Source organism: Contarinia nasturtii, unplaced genomic scaffold, assembly GCF_009176525.2.
Source record: "Contarinia nasturtii isolate CC-2019 unplaced genomic scaffold, AAFC_CNas_1.1 Cnas_scaffold_2524, whole genome shotgun sequence".
NCBI lineage: Eukaryota > Metazoa > Arthropoda > Insecta > Diptera > Cecidomyiidae > Contarinia > Contarinia nasturtii.
Window position 1 is genome coordinate 1 of NW_022199845.1, and position 19,097 is coordinate 19,097.

General features: G+C 35.2%; 2 protein-coding genes and 1 long non-coding RNA gene across 4 annotated transcripts; 2 read left to right on the forward strand and 1 right to left on the reverse strand.

Annotated features, from left to right (window-relative positions):
• The first annotated feature begins 1,604 nt into the window (after positions 1 to 1,604).
• Positions 1,605 to 4,241, forward strand: LOC116348566. Of its 2 annotated transcripts, XM_031779594.1 has the most exons (4): positions 1,605 to 1,720; positions 1,963 to 2,342; positions 2,495 to 2,797; positions 2,910 to 4,241. In XM_031779594.1, exons 2-4 carry the CDS (start codon positions 1,964 to 1,966, stop codon positions 3,482 to 3,484), a joined length of 1,257 nt encoding a protein of 418 aa, XP_031635454.1. In that variant the 5' UTR covers positions 1,605 to 1,720; position 1,963; the 3' UTR covers positions 3,485 to 4,241. The 2 variants fall into 2 exon arrangements, with proteins under 2 accessions (XP_031635454.1, XP_031635455.1); XM_031779595.1 differs by lacking the exon at positions 1,605 to 1,720 and having other exon boundaries at positions 1,910 to 2,342.
• LOC116348565 lies at positions 3,529 to 6,607 on the forward strand. The gene is made up of 3 exons (XM_031779593.1): positions 3,529 to 5,935; positions 6,008 to 6,125; positions 6,206 to 6,607. Exons 1-3 carry the CDS (start codon positions 3,529 to 3,531, stop codon positions 6,294 to 6,296), a joined length of 2,616 nt encoding a protein of 871 aa, XP_031635453.1. The 3' UTR covers positions 6,297 to 6,607.
• Positions 6,608 to 7,291: 684 nt separating this feature from the next.
• On the reverse strand, positions 7,292 to 16,946 carry LOC116348564. The gene is made up of 2 exons (XR_004201828.1): positions 16,463 to 16,946; positions 7,292 to 12,744 (listed from the first exon to the last, which is right to left on the reverse strand). It is a non-coding gene; the product is annotated as an uncharacterized LOC116348564 (long non-coding RNA).
• Between the last annotated feature and the right edge of the window lie 2,151 nt (positions 16,947 to 19,097).

Consider the following 19,097-nt stretch of genomic DNA (forward strand, 5'->3'; position numbering starts at 1 on the left):
TATAGAAATTTTAAGCAGATGAAAAATTAATTTATGAAATTTATATTTTTTACATGAGAGGAGCAATAATTTTACATTTTCTCTCTCAAAAATGCTTGATAAAAATCAAATTGTATTATATTATATATATTTAATTAAATTATTTTCAATAAACCACCAAGGCGAAGGAACGCTGTTCGGTGCAGTTATTATTAAAGAAAAAGTAATAAAATCTGTTTATGTGTTTTAGGCAAATATATAACCGTATATCTAATAGCACGCGATTGGCCGGTGACGAGAGTGCGAAAAATTCTACAAAGCTGCTGTTTCATGTTCCAAAATTCGTGATTCCGGCAATTTTAAATGTTTTGCTATTTGAATGGCCAAACCATAATGTTTGCAAAACACCAATCGATCCAACACAACATGTGGCTTCAATCGATTAAACATAGACAAAGAATAATAATTAAAATCATAGCATTATTCTCATTCTACAACAAAAATTCATGATCAAATTTACTGTGCATATGTTAAAGGTATTCCGATTTTAGTATCGACATGTTTCAATGTATTTATCTGGATTATGGCTGGCAATAAATGCTTTGCCAAAGTATGCAGCTCGAATCAAGCTCTTCTGAGTATTTGTGTCAAATTCATAGCTGGCCGCTAAAGATCCATAAAAATGATCGTATCTATCGTAAAACAAATGAAGCACAATCACCATTCAATTTGCTTTGGTTTTTCAGATTGATTTGTTTTGAATTCACAGTATTTTGTTTGCAAATCAGACGTTCCCATCCAAACGATGCCGTTATTTGTATACATACAATGCCAAAAATCGATGATTATACGAAACGGACATTGCGAAAATACTTTTAAATTCATTTTCAATGGATACCGTTTGTACGGAACACACACTATATCCCTGGCTTAATTTGAACAATTCATGTTCACGTACAACCAAACTGCATGTATTTCGATCTTCATTGATAATAATCCAACACGTTGGATCGAGTATCGATTCTGTAAATAAATCAAATCAAAAGTAAGTATCATCAAAGTTAGTCTTAATCGAACGTATGGGTGATGATATTCACTTGGCATTTCGGGCAATTGTCGATTTTTCGGCTCTTTTATACTATTTATAAGGAATATACGATAATTGGTGGTCATTACAGCAACGCCTGTCCCTGAATTTGATGTAAATATTTTGGCATCGATGACTTTTGTGTTTATGACTTTTTTTTGCTCATAACCATTTCAACAACGATACAATCGAATGAAAATTAAAAGAATCACCAATAGATGGCGCATCGTCTATTGGTCATTGTTTCAGATTGAATTAATTATGCGCAATTACATATACATACACATACACAGTAGCAGCTAGTTTGTCGGCATTGTTATTACGAAATGTCAAATAATCTTTCGCATTTACACAGCGAACTCCAATTGGATTAGTTGAAATATTTAGTCTCAAAGGCGGAAAAAAACCGTAATTAATTTTTAGTGTGCTCAAAATCACATAAAACTCAATAATTATCGAATTAATTCATATTTTGTTGTGATTTCAAACAAATTGATAACAAATTGGAAAATATTCTTAACTTTAAAAAACGTGTTTGATAATTTCATCATCTTAACGATCAAAGAAATTGAGACGCAATTGTCAATTGAACCAACGGAACAATTTTTCAATTTTTCCTGTGCATTAATTCATCAAAGTCCCAAAATAAATCAGGTAAATTCATGTTTTGTCGTGTTTCGAAAATAAATTATCGCTATTGATTGCAAATTGATGAGTATTTCTAAATTGATTGGTGATTTTCGGATTTTTTCGGCACATGTTCAATTTTTTTTTTTCTTTGCTTTTTGAAGTTTGGTTATGTTCTGTTCCGCTTGTTTGTTGTCCAAGATCCATTCTTTGATATTGTACGAATATGTATCGATTTGTTTCTATTTTTTCCGTATTTTATAATTAAGGATGCGTCCGAAGCGTACTTGCGTTAATGAAACGAATGAAAGAATTCGAATATACTCTGAATGGGCCAATTCGCAGCGCCAAAGACAACCAATGAATAACGCATCGGCCAATAGCCAACAAACTGAGCCGACACAAAATCAAGACGAAGAAGAAGAAGAGAATCAATCATTGGATGTGACTGTGGACAATAGCCAACAAACTGAGCCGACACAAGAGCATGTGGATGTACAAGACGGAGTTCATCAATCGATCGAAATTCAATTAGAACAGTGTACACCATGCACAGTTGGTTTGGAAGTCATGTCACAGAACGATTCTGAAACTCAGTATTTCAATCGATACCGAGCCACAAATACAACTGGATCCAAAAGACGGAAAGGTAAATAGCTGGTTGTGTTGTGTCTTTCGTTTGATATTTTTTTCTACTTCTTCTTTTGATTCTGAAAATAAAAACACACGACAATATAAATACGGGTCCAAAGGGAACCCGAATCAATTCTTTTCTAATCTAATGAAAATGTTTCTATACAGTCATTGAATCGGATGACGATGATGATGATGATGATGATGTTGTCGACGCACACAGTAATGTCACGCACACGCCTAGTTTAGTCTTGCCACAGACTTCGACACAATCGAAACGCGTACGATTCGATCAAAACAATCGACAGCAACAACGACCATCAAATTCGTCAAGCCACAATTCACCAATTCATCAAAATATACAAAATGCCGGCACATCGTCATTACACAATCAAATCGAAATGGAATGCCAAAATGTGTTTTCTTCCATGACAAGAATAATAGCTTCAAACGCAGCACATCGTCAAATCGGTAAAATATTAAAATCGCTTAAAATGACTACATAGTTTTTTTTTTGTAGATTTTTATTGATTTCATATAACAGAATTTATATGATTTACAACACATTTCTCTCTACACACAGTTGAAACAATTGCAAATGAATTGAGCACACGGTTGAATCAATTCACTCGGAACATCAAATTGAATTCAAACGTTAAGCGAAAAGTCGAAGATTTGGTGGAAAAATTCGAACGGAGTCATGTCGAAGCCTTGCAGCGTTTACGAAATGGATTTGGAATTTGTGTTGATACTAATACAACTGCTGCTTCTACTGTTGCCGATCGGAACGATGTGTCTACACCAACATCATCCGGTGATACAGTCGCATCAGGTACACGTCCAAAACAATCACAATCGATAGCAATGCACGACAAAAAACAATACCGGCCAAACGAAAGAAGCGAGCAAACACAATTGCAAATGCACCGGCAACAAAGAAGCGAACAACTCGTGCCACCAGTATGCCGAATACATCGAATAATGATAATGTTAGCGATGATTTCGATTTCAATGATGGCGATGACGATGGCGACAATGGTGATGAGGATTCAGAAAGATACCAATCGATCAAAATGGGTAAACGTAAGTCGTTCAATGAAAATCTACAGAATAAGGATGAATTGGCTAGCATTATCAATAAAATTGTCACGGACATGAGTCACACTTGGCGACTTGGCGCACTCAACGTACACTGTAGCCTCATGCGAATCATACAATCGAACAATGAAGCAGCCATTCGTACCGAATTTTGGAACAGTACGTGTGAATACAATCGTAATTATTTTGATGGTTATTTTCGTGGTGTGTATGGTAATTGTATCAATGGCAAGAAAAAATTGCGAAAAACATGGAAATTGGATCAGGCTATAATCAAGTTCTGTCAGAAGCACAAAGTCATTGAGAAAAATGCAATTGGTTATGGTAACATTTTCACCTATGCAACTCGGCAATATTTCACCAATTTCATGATGTGTATCATACGTAGTCTGTATAATAATGTTCGGGCATATTTGAATCATTGTGTGATTTCCGAAGAATTGGCAAACCATCCGAAATCAAATGAACCGTTTGCGAGCACATCACGCGCCAGAACACCACCACTGCCGCCACAAAAATGTCGAACATTGAAACAGATACGCAAAGCGAATTACCAATTGATCACCAATACAATGCGCTATTTGTTCAGCGACGAGGCAGAAAATCCGAATTTCTATAAGAAAAAGCCACAATCGAAACGACCGCCACGCAAAAAGGCCACCGATGATGAAGCGGCCAAACGAAAAAAGCGACAAAATGAAAAGAAAGTGAAAAAGCCAAAACGAAAACGTGATCCAATTCTATTGACACCAGCTATCGAACGTCTTCTGAAGCGTATTCAAACCGATTTTAATCCGATGGATTTCGAAGCGAATCGACGCGGTTATTTTTCCAAATTGACAACAAATTGGTATCGTCATGTGCCATTTTTCGTACAACTACAGCAATATTGTCGTGCAAGAAATCGTGAACGCTGTCTCATGATCAATAAACAAATGGATGAAGATGAAAAGAACCAACCGGCTGAAGTTGCCGCAGCAAAGGCCAAACTTCAGGCCACCACTCACACTAAATCGAAATCGAAATCAATCTGTCGTCCGATTGCCGAATATGTGCCACGAAAACGATTGCCAGGTATCAAATATACATGGGTTCGATGTGCGCCAAATTTGACCGTGTATCAAGTCATTCCGGAGGCACGTTTTGGTCGTATCTACATCCAAATCGACAGGCGTGGCCTCTTCGAAATCCTTAAGCGGTTGAAAAATCCAAAGGAACCGGAAATGAAAAACGAGAATGGCTGCAACCAACAATGGAAACAACCGTTCAATGGCAACAAAGAACTGTGGGATCGCATGTGGCGTAAATATTTCGGCATCAGTAAAATCGAACGCCATTCGGCCGGCTTAACATTCGCCAATCGAATACAAACTGATGGCAATGCATTCGTTTTTCTGATGAACAAAGAGAAGAAGACGAAGAAGAAAAACGATGCAACTGATGCTGAAACCAAAGAACGGCTACGAAATATATTACGCCACTGCGATCGCGAAGTAAGCTTTGATGTTGGCGACCGTGAGATCATCGCCGGCCAAATTATCGATCGAGAGAAAGATGATACGGGTGCTGTGAAAGTGAAAAGCGTACGCAATTTCAAAATTTCCAGCAAGCAATATCATTGGATGACGAAATTGCCACAGTTCAAGAAACAACGAGATCGACTGGTTGGTACGCTTGAATACGACAGAGCCGACGATCGTGAGCGCATCGAACGAGAGTGTGAGAGCCATGTACAGCCGAGCAGCAAGACGATCGATTTTAAAACGTACGCCGACCATACGTTAAGATTTTTCAATCGGGCCATGGAAGTGTACGGCAGCGAAGAGTATGTACTGACTAATTTTTTGCATTGGATTGAAATCCATCGAACCATTGGTGAATTGGTGCGAATGATTGTGGCACAAGGGCATGGTAAACATACATTTGTGTTTGTTGGCAAGGCGCCGTTCACCCATGCAAATTCACCATGCAAAGGTTATGTACGTACCAGTGTTCGTTTGCTATTCAAAGCACTCGAACAACATCCACAATGTACCGTGCGCTACGTGGATGAATATCGAACAACAAAATTATGTAGCCGTTGCTTTAATGTACTGGAAAATGGTTCGAGGAACGGCCGAAAGACAACGAAATCTCGATTCAAAGTGTGTCGCCAGTGTAAACCATCGCCAGAAGCACTGCCCGATGGTGGTTCATTCATTTACAGTCACAAGAGTTCGAAACAATTGAAGAAGCAGAAAAAATATCGACCACGGTATTCGGACGAAGATGGCGGCCAGCCAAAAGTCGAACTGAAACGCTTCAATATGGTCGATGGAATGCTTGTGCCGGCTGCTGAAAATGCTGCGATATTATCAGTGAAGAGGCCACGAACACATTTGCGACGTCGGCGTCTAGATGTCATCGCATGGAAATACATACGAAATGATGATGATATTGGTGATACGACAAAATTCCGTTCGGTTACATTGAATCGAGACACTAATGCCGGTCGAAATATTCGACTTCGCGGTATGTTTACAGTGAATCATTTATTTATTTACTTTGAATCTAATATTCAATTTTCTTCGTACATGTATTTAGGTCATCATGAACTGTTGGGAATAAAATTGCCAGATGCATTTACAGTCGATGCCAAGATCAGCATGCAGAGCGACGCTTCAAACAATTTGATGAAAATAAGCGTAAAAAGCAACAAAAGGTGAGCTGAATTATTCGTTGGATATGATTTTTGAATTAATGTGATTAGTGTAAAATGTGTGTGTGTTATTTACATTTCAGTATCAAACATCAAAAAATTCCAATGAAGCTGAATACGATTCGGATCAGTCATGGTGGTCGTCAAGCAGCGAAGAAGATGCAATCGATTTGAGCAACAGTGAATTGTCTGACAACAGTGATGATAGTAATGATAGCGGTAGTGGTAGCGCTAGCGACGATGGCGAAAACTGAGAATAGCATCGTTCACACACTACACATCGCTCATTCAACAAATCAACCATCAATCAATCAAACAAATTAATGAAAAATTAAATTTAGTTTAATTTAAGGAACAATGTTAATAGTTCTTATCATGAAGTCTGGCTATATATTTAGCGTGGACTTTCGTATTATCTAACCAATATATTCACATCTGGTTTGTTTTATTTTCGAAATAACATAATGTTGATAAAATTTACTGTGAATTTCCAACAAAATTTCGATCTACAATGTAAATTTTCTGCGTGGAAACTTGACTGTAGAGCGACGTCCGTTGGACTTAGGTATTGTTGAATAAGTAATTGTCAAGTGTGCAAATTTAACCCTCTCTAATTGAATATAAAAAAATTTACTCATGAATTAAAACACGTCCAGAAAGTATCAGCCTTTCATTTTATATAAATTTGACAATTGATTTTTGGGCACATATTCATCTGCAGGCTAAAAATTGCGTAAATGCCGTGAAAATCCTATAATAAAAAAATACTAATTTGCAAGGTTCGGGAGTTTTTATTCAGATAATTTGAAGTAATTTCTTTCAATATTATTATAAATAAAATGTACAGTAGGGTGTTTCCGATGTTTCTAAATGAGAAAATGGTACTTTTGAATTCAAAGAACACAGAATTCTATATTATTTAATGGCATTCATATAACAAAGCGATTGACAATGGCACTTCCCGAAGCGAAAAAGAAATATGAAACGCATGAAGTTTGAAGTTTTTTTTCTTTGTCGCTTGCACATATATAGACACTTTTCGATTGCTTTGATAACTTATTGTTGCGACTCCTTTGAATTCGATAAATAAACAAAATAAAGTATTTATGTTAAACGCATTTTCACAATCGTACAACAAAACTCTGTGTAAGCAATTTTTGGCCAGTGAAGTCGGTATATGATTTGAATCAACATTAACACACAAGCAGTCCATACAACACATTAACACACAGCAGTCCATACAGATTTGAGTATATCCATCGCGACAGGCTAATAATCATGCCGTTTCGTTTGCTTGTTAGTGTTTACACATACACAAACTGTGAGTCCGTTCATTAGTTCAGCACACACAATTTCCTTATTCAAACGGTTTATAAACAAAAAATGTGTGTGTTTACAGTATAGGAATATTTTTTTACATCGGAATGCAGTGTGAGTTGTGTGTTAGTCGAATGATCTGTCACATTTTAAACGTGGTGAAACTTTTAAGAATCATTGTTTTTTTTTATTTGAATTTGCATTCCTTGCATAATTTCTATGCATTCGATTGTTAAAGTGCTAAAACATATAATTTGAATGTGTCGGCGTATTTTGTATTTGTTTTATGCTTTCGAAGGAGTTAATTTCACTCTGTTGATGGTTTTTTTATGAATACAACAGATTCAACATTCGGATCATTGTCAATCGATAACTTGCAAGAGAGATATTTTCAGTGAAACTTGTGTTCGATTTTGTTTTGTTTTGATATCAACAAAACGTTCTCAAGCTGAAACTGCAAATATTTCGATACAACTTTGGACTGTGTTAGTGTGATGTGCATTCGAGAGAGTTCTTTTTCGATTTTGAATATCACTTCAGTCGTGTCCATCAATCAGGTAAGATCAAGTGTTAATTCTATCTCCGTTTTATGTGCTTTCTATTGATTCATTTACAAATTGCACAGTGCAAAATACATATGTGTGATTTTATCAGTGTTTTTATAGTAAATTGTGCGTGTTTTTTTCTATTTCGTTGCAGTTCAACATGTCGACAACTGGTGAAACATCGGCTGCACAGGCGAAAAAGAAACGATATAAATATCAAACAAAAAAGCAACAAGAGGAGGAGGCCGAGGACGAAAACTTCAATGACAATGGCTTATTAGCGATAAAAATGCGCCTCACAACAATTGTTCGGCCGGAGTACCATGATGTTGTCATACATTGGATCGAAAAGAAAAGTGTCATGTCAACAAAGATCAGCGTTTTGGCCTCATTGCTGTTCCTTGACAAAGTGAAGTCCGCGCAAAACAATCGCCAATGGGACTTTTTCACGAATAGAATGTATGTTAACCAAAAAGGAAAATTGGTTGAAAAAAATCGTGCCGAAGATGTGATTGAGCGCTGCTTCTATGCAGTTTTGCAAAAGAACAAAGAAAACGAGGACATGGAACCACACATTCGTCATTTTGTTGAGCAAGGACTGAGCCGAGACAATCAATTTGCCTGGCCAAACAACAATTATTTCGGCAACATCATGAAATCTTTATGCCAAAGTTATACGCGCCAATTGAAAACGAATCAAACGACACATGCAAAGAAGCGGCTGCGAAATTATTTGCAAATGAGAGCTTGGCAGTTTAATGCAGTGTCAACCGGTTTGAGGTTCGATAAAAAGGATGTTGACAATGCAATTGATTGGGCGATTCGACGCTATGATGCCATTCGAGACACACATCAGAATGCACCTCTTAAACGATACAAAAGAAAGTTGCTGCTTGACATGGTTCGTGCAATTGTGGAAGAGGTTGGTGGACTAGCGAATTATGACAACATCAAGCAGTTCTCAAAAGGCAAATACTGGTTCAAAGCAACTGCAATGTGGCTTGTCATGCAAAGCGAAATCGATGAGTTTCACAATTGGGCGCAAGACAACAACGTCACAATACCGAAGATCAAAAATCTGTCTGTTGTTCCATTGCCAGATTATCAGCGAAAGGCAGTGTTCATGTGCAATGATGTTTTCTACAGAATGTTGGCAGAAGAGAAACTCCTTCCAAAAGTCGAAGGTAAACAAGTTACCGAAACATTCATTCGCGAAAACAAAGAACACTTCTGGAACCAAATATTCGATTTTGACAAAATCAATCGAATATTGAAGAAAAACAAAGAGTTTCATTATACTATTGTTAGCAACGGTGAATCAGTATCGGTATTGTATAAATTGTCAAAACAACATCTTCAACGGTTGCTGGATGATGACATTGTGAGAAAGCGATACTTGGATGGAACGTTTGTTTATGAACTGGGAATCGATCCGGGTATGAAGACATGGAATGCGACTGTCCGAAGAACCATCAGTACTCGCAAAGAAGTAAGTATTTATTTTTTCTTTAGCATTGTTAAAAAATCGAGAGTTATATGTTACGTGAACGAAGCAAACAAACAAAATTTTCAATTGATTTTTTTTTTTAATTTTAATTTCAGGTCAACTTGAAAACATCTAGTAAAAAGTACCATTGGCTCACGAAATATAAAATGCGCGACAAAAAGGCCAAGCGCTGGACGAAGCAGTTCACTTTGGATGAGCAAAATGATCGAAACAATCGACAGCTGTACCAGCGAATGCCATCACCGCTTGGTACACTTTGGACTGATTACATTTGCCATCGGATAAAAATGCTCAAGAAAGGAATGGACGTGTACACTACACCAAAATATGCGCGCTTGAAGTTTGACAAGTATGTTGAGTCCAATAGTACTATAGATAAACTTTGCGGCACTTTGGTTAATCATCAAGCAGCTTTGATTCATTTGGGCAACGCCGACATGTCACCAAATTCGCCAATACGCATTAAGAAGCATGTGCGCTGTCCCGGTACACGCAAACTTTTGAAAGGTTTTCGAAAACGTGGCAATTGTGTCGTGCGCAAAGTCGATGAGTATTTTACATCACAGACATGCGCAAAATGTGGCGGACGATTCGATCCAAACACCAAAAGCAACCGTTTCAAAGTTTGTGAAAATTGTGCACCGGTGCCAAATTCAATCATGGCTAACTTTTTACCATCGAAAATCGTGGCACAGCTCAGCAAACGGCGTTTAAAGTATAACAAAGTTTATATTGAAGAGAGTTTGGCGGTATTTCTGGCTCGAGGTGAAATGACTGAGCATGATTTCGACATTATAGCTGATCGTTTACTGTCTAAGGTGGCCGTGTATCCAAAAAAATGGCAAGTAAACGCAGTGAGTGGTGTATTGGAATATGCTGACGTCAAAGTCGATCAACAACCACATGCAGTTGATGATGAAAATGCAGCGGAAATCGATGGAGAGGTCGCTCAACAACCGTGTGCAGTCGATGATGAATGTGTGACGGAAATCGATGACAAGCAACAACCAATGATTGTGCATCAGACAACTTGGGATCGTGATATCGTGGCCGCCAAATGCATTCTCATCAAAGGTATGTATATAAGAAATGGACATTTGCATATTATAGATGTGTTATGTCTGTGTTAAATGACATTTGTATTTTTTTATAGGACATTGTAACCTGTTTGGACTGGATATCCCGCTAACATTGCAGAGACCACGTCGACAACAAGCAGTTCATAATAATCAACAGCCTTAAGCATAACCAATCACTATTTTAACTCGAAAATTAATTAAAAATTAATATTGTAATTTTGTTACACTAACTGAGACTGACTGTTGTGTCTCAGCATTTCGAGGAAGTACTATCAAGGCTCTGTTTTTCTGTGAGTATTTTTCATTATTCGATTGCATTTATATATTCAGACGTGACAATTGTTTTTCGCTTCGGGAAGTGCTACCATCAATCGCTTCGTTGTATAAATGCCATTAACTACCATAAAATTTTGCCTACTTTGAATTAATAAATACCATTTTTCTATTTACAGATATGGGAAACACCCTAATGTACAGTAAGATGAACTTTTTTCTCTATGAACTGTCGTGTGCAAAACATTCACTCGAGTTGATGATCCTGTGTTTGAATGAGCATGTCAAAATGTTTTCATTCTTCTTTGTATCACAAAAACATTCAATTTATGTCCAATATTCGATCATTGACAACAGTTTTGATTTTGAACTATAGATTTTATTTGGCAAACTACTAAAGTTTCTACTTTATCTAATAATGTATCTTCGTAAACAACAACAAAATTATAAACTGAATGCACACATTTTAAATCTCAATGCAATCCATATTTATTTGATATTTTTCTCACCATATTTATAAAGGAAAAAAAAAACGATTTTGTTATAATTAAGTTCATTCATGTGGTCGTAAAAATCCACATTATTCTGAATGTATTCAAAGAAATGTACATTTGGATTTCTATTTTAAGAGAAACCTGGTAAAACCATTTAAATATAATTTGAAACTTTTTGATTCCCATTAATTTGTTTAAATTTCACGTTATAAATGAAGAGGCTTGATATCTATTGAATACAACGATGTTCTATTTAGCCATTATCCACTTATTCAGCCGTAAGTACTGAGCAAAAACCTCTTATCGTCATATTCAATAGATATCAAGATAACACATCAAATGAATTCAAAAACAATATTACTGTCAGTTTTTTTCACAAGACACGAAAAACTGCAAAAAAATCAAATTTAGAAAAACCCTTCTTGGTTTGCCTCGGCTTGGGCTCAAACTGGTTTTTAGTTGATTGATTGGAGAAAACTTGTGTTACACAAAAATGACAAATGTTACACAAAAGCGACAAATGTTACATACGCGTGTGACAAATGTTACACAAAAATGACAAATATTATACAAAAGTGACAAATGTTACACAAAGTATCATTTTTCGACTAAAAATTGCAAAAAATTGTATTATTTTCTTAATCGATCGAATTCTTGTTATTGAATAATGTAATAAGCTCAATTTTGGCTATTTTTTCTAAAGGTCTGCCAAGAAAATATTGATTCTCAAGCACTTTTGTAAACAAAAAAATCGTTCAATTCCAAAAGTGACATTTTAACTTTTTTTACATTTGTTTTTACTTTTTTTACAAAGTTTGAAATTTTTAGAGATTTTTTGCTGTCTTCTAAGAAGAACTGACTGTGTATGTGAATTCATATTGATCTTTCTTAAAAAATTCTGAAATAACATACTTTTTGCAAAACTCAATTGACATTAAAAAAAAATATATTTTCTATTTATTTGTTGATGAAAAAAATAGCTTTTTGTAATAATCAATTGATTCAGAACATTATAAAAACTTGTTATGTCATTTGCTGCATTCCCATTTATTTTACATATTATTTTGTTTGTTGTCGTTTTTAAATGTTCTTAAAAATAAATGCTTGTTAAAAATTTTGAAGATTTTCTTTTCTTCGATAAACATTCAAATTAATGTGGAATTATTTGCAGAAAAAATGTAAGCAATTTTTTAATAATGTCGAACCAAATGTCAATTTTTTTGAAGTGTTTTCCATAGTTTTTTTGATTTAAATTTTTTTTTCTTCGTGCGCTTTTTTAATTATAGCAAGTTTAGAATGAGGTGAAGATGGAGCCAATGAACGATAGGGAGGATCTTTAGTTCCGTGGAGCACCAAAGACCATTCTTTAAGCCATCCTGTACGAGGTTGTTCGGAGTTGAATTTCACCTTAAATAATAATAAATATTTTAAGTATTTTATTAGGGAAAATTATGATATGCCCATCCATGTTAAATAATCTCATTCTCTACATTGAGAAGGAAGAGCAAATGAACGACAATTCGACCGATTGCCACCAAAGTTTGGCCTTTCTGCGAGGACAATGAATAAATAGTGAAAATAATATTTAAAATACGGCCACTAATCTGTGTTTAAAGAAAATTCAGGATGACGATAATCCTACCTTGATCGTATAGTTACGGTCTATTAGACCGTCCATACAAAATACAAGGAAAACCTTACAAAAAACGAAACAAAGTTACACATTTTTTTTTCAAATGTTTGAATTGTTTTGTCATGAAAACATTGAAAGAAGTTTTAAAATGAAAAATTGAAGAGATTTCAAAACAACGAAGTCTCTTTTTTTCGCACCACGATGTGATCAACATGAGTCACGCATATTAAAGATGAATAAGGTTGCCATTATTAGCAGCTGAAAGACAGGCAAAATCACAAAAAAAAACTACCGATCGACATTTCTCGCTTTTCTGATGGGAAAATCGCAAAAATAAAAAAAGGCATGTTAGCCCCGATATGCTCGACTTCTAGAACACTTTGGATCAGGTTTGGGTCCACCCACTCCATAGGAGTCCACCCACTGCAATACGCGCGACTCATGCTGATCATATCGTGGTGCGAGAAAAAGACTTCGTTGTTTTGATTTGAACGTTGAAATACAGATTCAAGACTCATTGAAATTCTTAAATTTAAGTCTCATTCAATACACCCGATTTTTCGGTGAAACCAAAACCAATTTCGACAAATGCAATGAAAATGTATGCGGCGAACATTCAAAAATCACTGTCTTTTGTGCAAATCGCGAAAAAAAAAAACGCTTTCATGTAAATGATTGTGATCATTCAAATTGGTTTTTTTCTTAAAATCGTTTTAACTTTTCACTTTCAAACTTCATTCAATGTTTCCATAACAAAAAAAATATTGGGTGTAGGCATTAATTTCCGGAATTTTTTTGGTTCAAAGAAACATTTATTTAAAAATAATAAGAATGAGTACATTAACCAATGTACTGCCCATCGTTAGGTATGACTTTGGCCCATCTTCTTGGTAAATTGTCGATTCCGCGTCTAAAGAATTCCTCATCTTTTGAGGCTATCCATTCATCGATCCATTTTCGCACCCTTCAGGATTTCGAAACGATATCTCGGACAAGCCCATTTGCATCGATCGGAACAAGTGGTAATCAGAAGGAGCAAGGTCTGGAGAGTACGGGGGGTGATCAAGCCGATCCCAACCGAACGCCTCTATCTTTTGTTTGACGATGTGTGCTCGATGTGGCTTAGCATTGTCGTCGTGAAACAAAGCTCGATGGTGTTTTCTCGCTACCAACGGCCGTTTTTCGTTCAATGCATGCGCCAATTTGTTCAATTGTTGTCGATAGCGTTCAGCTGTAACCGTTTCACCTTGTTTTAGCAGCTCATAATACACGATACCTTTCTGATCCCACCATATGCACAACATAACCTTCTGGCAATGTTAGTCTCGTTTTGGCTGCGATGGTCCTGGTTGGCCTGGATCAACATACGCTGCTTTACGTTTGGGGTTGTCGTAAATCGTAATAGACCCACTTTTCATCGCCCGTGACAATTCGACTCAAAAAACTATGTTTTTTGTGTTCTTTAAGATGTTTTTTGCATGCTGTGATTCGTGCTTGGAGCTGATTTTCAGTCAGTTGATGTGGTACCCATTTTCCCAACTTTCGAATCTTTCCCATTGCATTCAAACGTCTTGAAATGGTTTTTTGGTCGAAATTTAACTCCATTGCGAGTTCTTTTTGGGTTCGGGCCGAGTTTTCATCCAATAATGCTTGCAAATCTTCATCTTCTAACCTTTTTGGCTGACCTGGGCGATCTTTGTCTTGAACATCAAAATCACCACTTTCAAATCGTTGAAACCACACGTAACATTGTGTTTTTGAAAGAGCATGTTTGCCATACAATTTCACAAGTAAACCATGACTTTCAGCTGCAGTTTTCTTTGCAAAGAAATAGCTTAACAAAACTTCTCGCAAATGCTGTTTCTTTCTCCAACTTTCAAAATTTTCCATCGTTGAAAAAAAATATGATGCGCACAAACAAATGAAACACTCTTGACTGATTTTGACAGCATTTGAATAGGTCTTTCAAACGACATACATGTCATTGATCTTTTACAACGCAAAAGCAAGTGGTGACATCTAATGTCAGATTCCGGAAATTAATGCCTACACCCAATACATTTTTTTTTTTTAAGTGTAACTTTGTTTTGTTTTTTGTATGGTTTTCCCTGTATTTTGTATGGACGGTCTAATAAACCGTAACTAACCTATACTATTGTTTTTATTTCGAATTTTACCTAGAAGGGTTAATGTTCTTTAACCTCGGAAAAACTTTAAGAAAATGTGTTAATGGGTTGACTTAAAAGGTTTGGAAAGTGACTAAGTGACTTGATTCATACGCAAAAATAAGCGCAAAATTGAATACAAAAATTGAAAAACAAGGTGAGGCCTTATGTCTCTTTGGATCTCTTTAACATGGATGAATGATTTTTTTTTTTTTTTTTTTTTTTCAAAACAAAATAAAATAACGGGCGTTTTAGATATTTTCCATGATTCCTTTGTGAAGTTTATGCAATTTGTTTATTTTCAGAAATTAATTCGAAGAATAAAAGTAGATTCCATGCAAACTCAAAACATTTTAGAATTATTATTTTTTTTGAAAAATCTCAAAAATCACGAATTCAGTGAAAATCTTAGATTCTATGATGTCGTAATTGTAAATTGCTAAAACAACGGATTCCATGTCAGATATTCTTTTCACTGATTCGAATTCAACATTCAATATGAATTTGGATTCAATATTTGGTAACTGCTAAATATATACGGACGTAGAACAGTGCTATTCAGTGTTTTTCATACAAGCCTCCCATATATATGGTAACAAATCGCAAAAAATGGAAATAAATAATTAATTGTGTTTTATTTTCTACCGAAAAGTGACTTCCAAAAATAAAGTAGTTTTCGAAAAATCGCTCCCCTCCTCGCACACTACTAGTCTTTATCATTTGTAGCGACAGAATGAAAGAATTCGTAAGAATATCTCGGTGTTTACAAACAACATTCTATTGAAATTCAAATGCGCAAAAAAAATCGTCAACACAAAACTGAAAGCGATGACCAAAATACACTCACTCTCAATCATTTTCATTCTCTTTATATCTTACACAAAACATTCGCAGCTACATGTGTGTGTATGTGTGTTTAAACAAAAAAATGGATTCTGAAAAACGAATTTGAATTCGAATCATATGTGAAACAGCAAATTATTTTTACAGCAGTGTATTTTGAGTGTCAACGGAGTTTCTTAATAACAGAATTTCACTTTTTTATACTGTTTGTAGCTGTACGAATTAAAAGTTGATACATTTCAATAGCTGGTATCGAAGAAATTCATTACTTTAAACTAGACGGTCAAAATGTAACATTTGATAACAAAAAAAAATCTAACATGGATTTCAGGTGTGTTAGAAAGCTATCAATTATGACAATTTTTGATCATGCAGGCATTAGCCTATTAAGATTTCAATCTTGGAATTTTACAAATGATTTTTGGAAAAAAATGAATTATTTAAAAATATTTTTACAAAGCATAGATAGGTATCCTACACTTACTTCTAGTAACCATGTCCCTTGAGGGTATTCGCCCCAGGTATGTGTGGTCATGAATGGCCATTTAGTAAACCCATCTCTGTAATCGTCATCATTAATTCGTCTGCTTAGAATCATTGATCTTGTTCCCATAGGGGAGGTGAGGAAAATTTCTAAATCTCCACGTCGAGTTGAATTAATTGTAATTACAGCTTGAACATGTTCCAAATAGTTAACTTCTGTCTCTTGCCCTTTGCATGCATTTGTTGTTATTTTCAATGCTAATGAATGTTGAGATGTAACTTGCCTGCAAAAATGAAAAAAATTGTATAAGTATGGCCAAAAAAAAGTTTTCGGTATCGAGATGCCCCATTCAAATCTACAATCTTATTCGTATTTGAGACACTTTTTGATTAATGTCATCGGATTGTTTCCGCAACGGGATCAACGAATTTAGCGCCGAAAGAACAGTACAATTGATGGTAATTTACGTAATTTGTTCATAAATATATAGAACACGTGATACACACAACCATATCAAGAGAAAATGATTTTGAACTCGAAATATGGATTGTAAGTTAGAATTTGTCAAATGTTGACATTTTTGAGAGTCACAAATTGGTCACTAAAAGATGGCATCATTTATTTGGATCTACGTATTCGGTTTGAAAAATTTCTTTCAACTTCGATTTTTAGTATGAAAATCGAAAAATTCACATTTCTGTCCCAAGGAGTGTGTCACAAATTCAAATGTTGACATTTTTAAGAGTCACGAATTGGTCACTAAAAGATGACACCATTTATTTGGATCTTCGTATTCGATTTGAAAAATTCATTGATTTTTGAATTTTAGTATGAAAATCGAAAAATTGAGATTTCTGTCCCAAGGAGTGTGTCACAAATTCAAATGTTGACATTTTTGGGAGTCACAAATTGGTCACTAAAATTATATCGAAGAATTTTTATAATTTTGCCATAATTTTTATGAAAAGCCTTTTCAAATTTTCGATTAAAATCATTTTTGTGCATTTTTCAATTTTTTGTTCATAATATGTCCACCAGATGTCGTATCGAAAATCTAAAGTCATATTTGTGAGTCACAAATTAATCACTAAAATTCTGCATCATTATATTTTTATTTTTTGCTTTTATTCGAAATTTCACTAAGAGACTTTTTGGCCAATAGGCCTAAATAGAAAAATGGCCAAAATTGGCCGAAAGTCTATTCCATGGGCCGAAATATTGGTGTCACAAATTATCACAAATTAGTCACTAAATCCCTAAAAAGGTTTCAAGGCAATCGCAAAAATTTGCCAGGCTGGATAGGGGGGGCCCTATTTTGTTCATCATGTTTGTTATTGATCTTCCTTTCGTCGTGACCAATTCTTGTATACTTTCATTCGCTGATGATACAAAAATTTCAAAATGTATCACCACAACAGATGACTGCATTAATCTTCAAAATGACTTGGATCGTAACTCATTTTGAGGGGTAAAGCCTCTACTAACACCGCAAGTGCGAGTAAGCGTACTCTGATACTTTTTTCTGTGTTGGTTAAAGTTCTACGGCAAGGATTTCATCGACCTATGGACAATTTAACGCCTTTATTTTACATTTGTATTACCAATAATCGATTATGGATCAGAAATATGGAATCCACACTACGACAATATGTGCAAAAGAAAAGAGTCAATACAAAAACAATTTTTACTTTATGCCCTAAGGAGAATGAACTGGGATGGCTATAGATTTCCAAAATATGAGCATAGACTGTTTCTACAAATGATTACGCTTGGGGAGAGATGCAAGATTGCGCAAGTGTCTTTCATCTTCAAAATTATTCATGGAGATATTAAGTCGATTCATATGAACCGTTTAGACTAAAAGAAGGTAATGGTAGAAAGTTAAAAAAATCTCAATCATAAAGTGTTATGAAAATAATTGATTAGTGATTTTTCTAGTTGACCATTTAGTGGTGTTCGAGAATTGAGAAAAAAATGTCTTTTTTCTTTCACTTTTTGTGCTCTGTACCGAGTCTCCGAGAGTTTCATATAAACTCGCCTTGCAATAGCCAAATGACGCGTATTGCTTCAATCACGATTGGTATTCGCTTACTATTCAATAGGCATCACATAGCAAGTTTATATGAAACTCTCGGAGACTCGGTATAGAGCACTCAAATAGTGAAAAAAGTCCAGATCGTGATTTAGATGATAAGGAATGCGATTTTTTTCATTCTGATTTCACCAGATGATACAGAAAGCTGAGTAGTATTTGAGAATTGAAAAACACGGAAGACCGCTATAAATAAAAACAAAAAAAAAGAGGCTTACGTACGCAAGCTGACTTTTCCGCATGGAACCGAAATTTTGGGAATAAACAGAAATCATGGTCTTTGTATGGTTGCAGTAACTTAAATTACCGTGAAAACTTGTGAATATTATTTTCTTATCAAAATAAATAATCACACCAAGTTTAAAGAAATTTCAATCCAAAAAATAGCCTGTTCAAAGTTTCAGATCATTACGGTACCACAAAGGCAAGTCTTTCATACAAAAATGAAACTTTTTGTGGATTTTTGTATGAAAAAAGTGTGAAAAATTGATTGCATCTTAAAACTAACATCAGATTCGGGTTTCTCCCCCCACTACACATTCA